This window comes from Abramis brama, assembly GCF_963993115.1.
Source record: "Abramis brama genome assembly, chromosome: 6".
In the NCBI taxonomy this organism is placed as follows: Eukaryota; Metazoa; Chordata; class Actinopteri; order Cypriniformes; family Leuciscidae; genus Abramis; species Abramis brama.
Window position 1 is genome coordinate 41,929,315 of NC_139968.1, and position 1,737 is coordinate 41,931,051.

General features: G+C 36.4%; 1 protein-coding gene across 1 annotated transcript in view; it reads left to right on the plus strand.

Annotated features, from left to right (window-relative positions):
• Window positions 1-1,203: 1,203 nt before the first annotated feature.
• Window positions 1,204-1,737, plus strand: part of LOC311085942 (calcium homeostasis endoplasmic reticulum protein-like) — a gene marked incomplete at its 5' end in the record, with an annotated part of 7,669 nt that continues 7,135 nt past the window's right edge. The window contains one exon of the mRNA XM_084118561.1: window positions 1,204-1,374. Coding sequence (XP_083974687.1) covers window positions 1,204-1,374 — 171 coding nt within the window. The remainder of the gene's footprint in view (window positions 1,375-1,737) is intronic.

Below are 1,737 nucleotides of genomic sequence, written 5' to 3' on the forward strand. Positions count from 1 at the left end.
ATCCAATATTTCACTCTTCTGCTATTAGTTTTCATTCAGGGCCAGAATTCATTTGAAAATGTAAGATCAGCAAAAGCTTGTTGATTTTCGTGATATTAAAGGAGACGGATGTGTGAGCGGAAACTAACTGAGGTTGGGGGAGGATTCACACACAACCAGATAAATATCTCAGTTCAGTCATGTTTGATAGCAAGTGTTTTCAGCCATTTTAAGAGTTGCAGTCTTTCAGATCAATCTGAGTGTTTCAGACATTAAGAGTTACTATCGTGGGCTTTTCAGTGAACCGATGAAGAAAATGTTCCTCAAATTAGTTTTGCTCTGTTTGTGTTTGTGGCGTCTGGATGGTGAGTTTTAAATGTGTTTTTATGGCTTCAGTTGTTTCTGTTCTGATGTGATAAATTACTGGTTAAATTAGTCAGAAAGAATTAACATTATTCATTAACATAACGTTATTCTCGTATAGAAACATTTAATGTGTGATTTTGCTGAGAGAAAACACTCTTATTTGAGATTAAAGTCACTCTTTTTAATACAGTTATTGATTATATAAAACTTAAATTATTTCTCATTTTCATTCATCATCTTTTGTCTTTGAACTGCTGCAGAATATTAATCACTTCACATTTACACGATTAAAAGTATTTTAGTGAATCTTCATCAAACCAACATCAAGTGATTTTAAAGCTTTAATCTGTGAAAAACTCTGTTCTTCAGGAGGGTTTGGTGAGTTAGTGTCAGTGAAGGAGGGAGATTCAGTCTCTCTAAACTCTCGTCTTACTGAAATGAAGGATGATGATGTGATTCAGTGGAGGTTTGGAGATGAAAAAACTTTAATAGCTGAAATCAATGTAACGGCCGACAGAATCACTGTATATGATGATGTTCTTGATGGGAGATTCAGAGACAGACTGAAGCTGGACAATCAAACTGGATCTCTGAACATCACAAACACCAGAACTGAACATACTGGAGATTATTATCTACAGATCAACAGTGAGAACAAGTGGTTCTTGCTCATTGTCTCCGGTGAGTAAACCTTTTGAGTGATATGGTCCCACATTTGGGATTTGGAATGTTCAGTGATGATGTCACATAACTGTCAGATTCAAACTCTTCAGACAATTTGAACTGCGGCGCAAACAAACATGGCGGCGCCATCTCACATTTAAATCAAGATCATGACGGTTCGCCATGGAAACAATAATGGGGAAACGTTCTAAAATAAATGTTGCCTTGATAAACTCACCCAGTGTGGTGGCAAAATCACAATCTTTGGTTCAGGTCTTCAATATCAGGTTCAGGTCTCAGAAGAAATCTTTCAGAGTCGAAGTTTCAGGTCCCAGAAGAATAAACTTTATTGAGCAGTTCAACAAAGTGAGATGTCAGCTTCACATCTGATCTTACAATGGTCTGCACTCAAGTCTTATACCTTTTCTTATCACTTGGTGTCCAATTAGCATTCATAAAGTTATCTTTTTCTTTTTGCTCCTCCTCGTCACTTCGCCACGATTAGAAACACCTGCATCGATGTCTTTATTCTTATTGGTGGCGGTCCTTGCGCATGCGTTTTTTAAAAAATTACTTCATATATGTTTTTTTTGGGTACTTTTCCACTCTTGTCTTCTCACAACCTTTTACCTAGTTTTTATCCTCACATATTCTTTTGACCTGTTCTCTCTGTTTCCCATCATTTTGTCCTCCCATTTTTAGACCTAGTTTCTCTAATATTTATAGCAT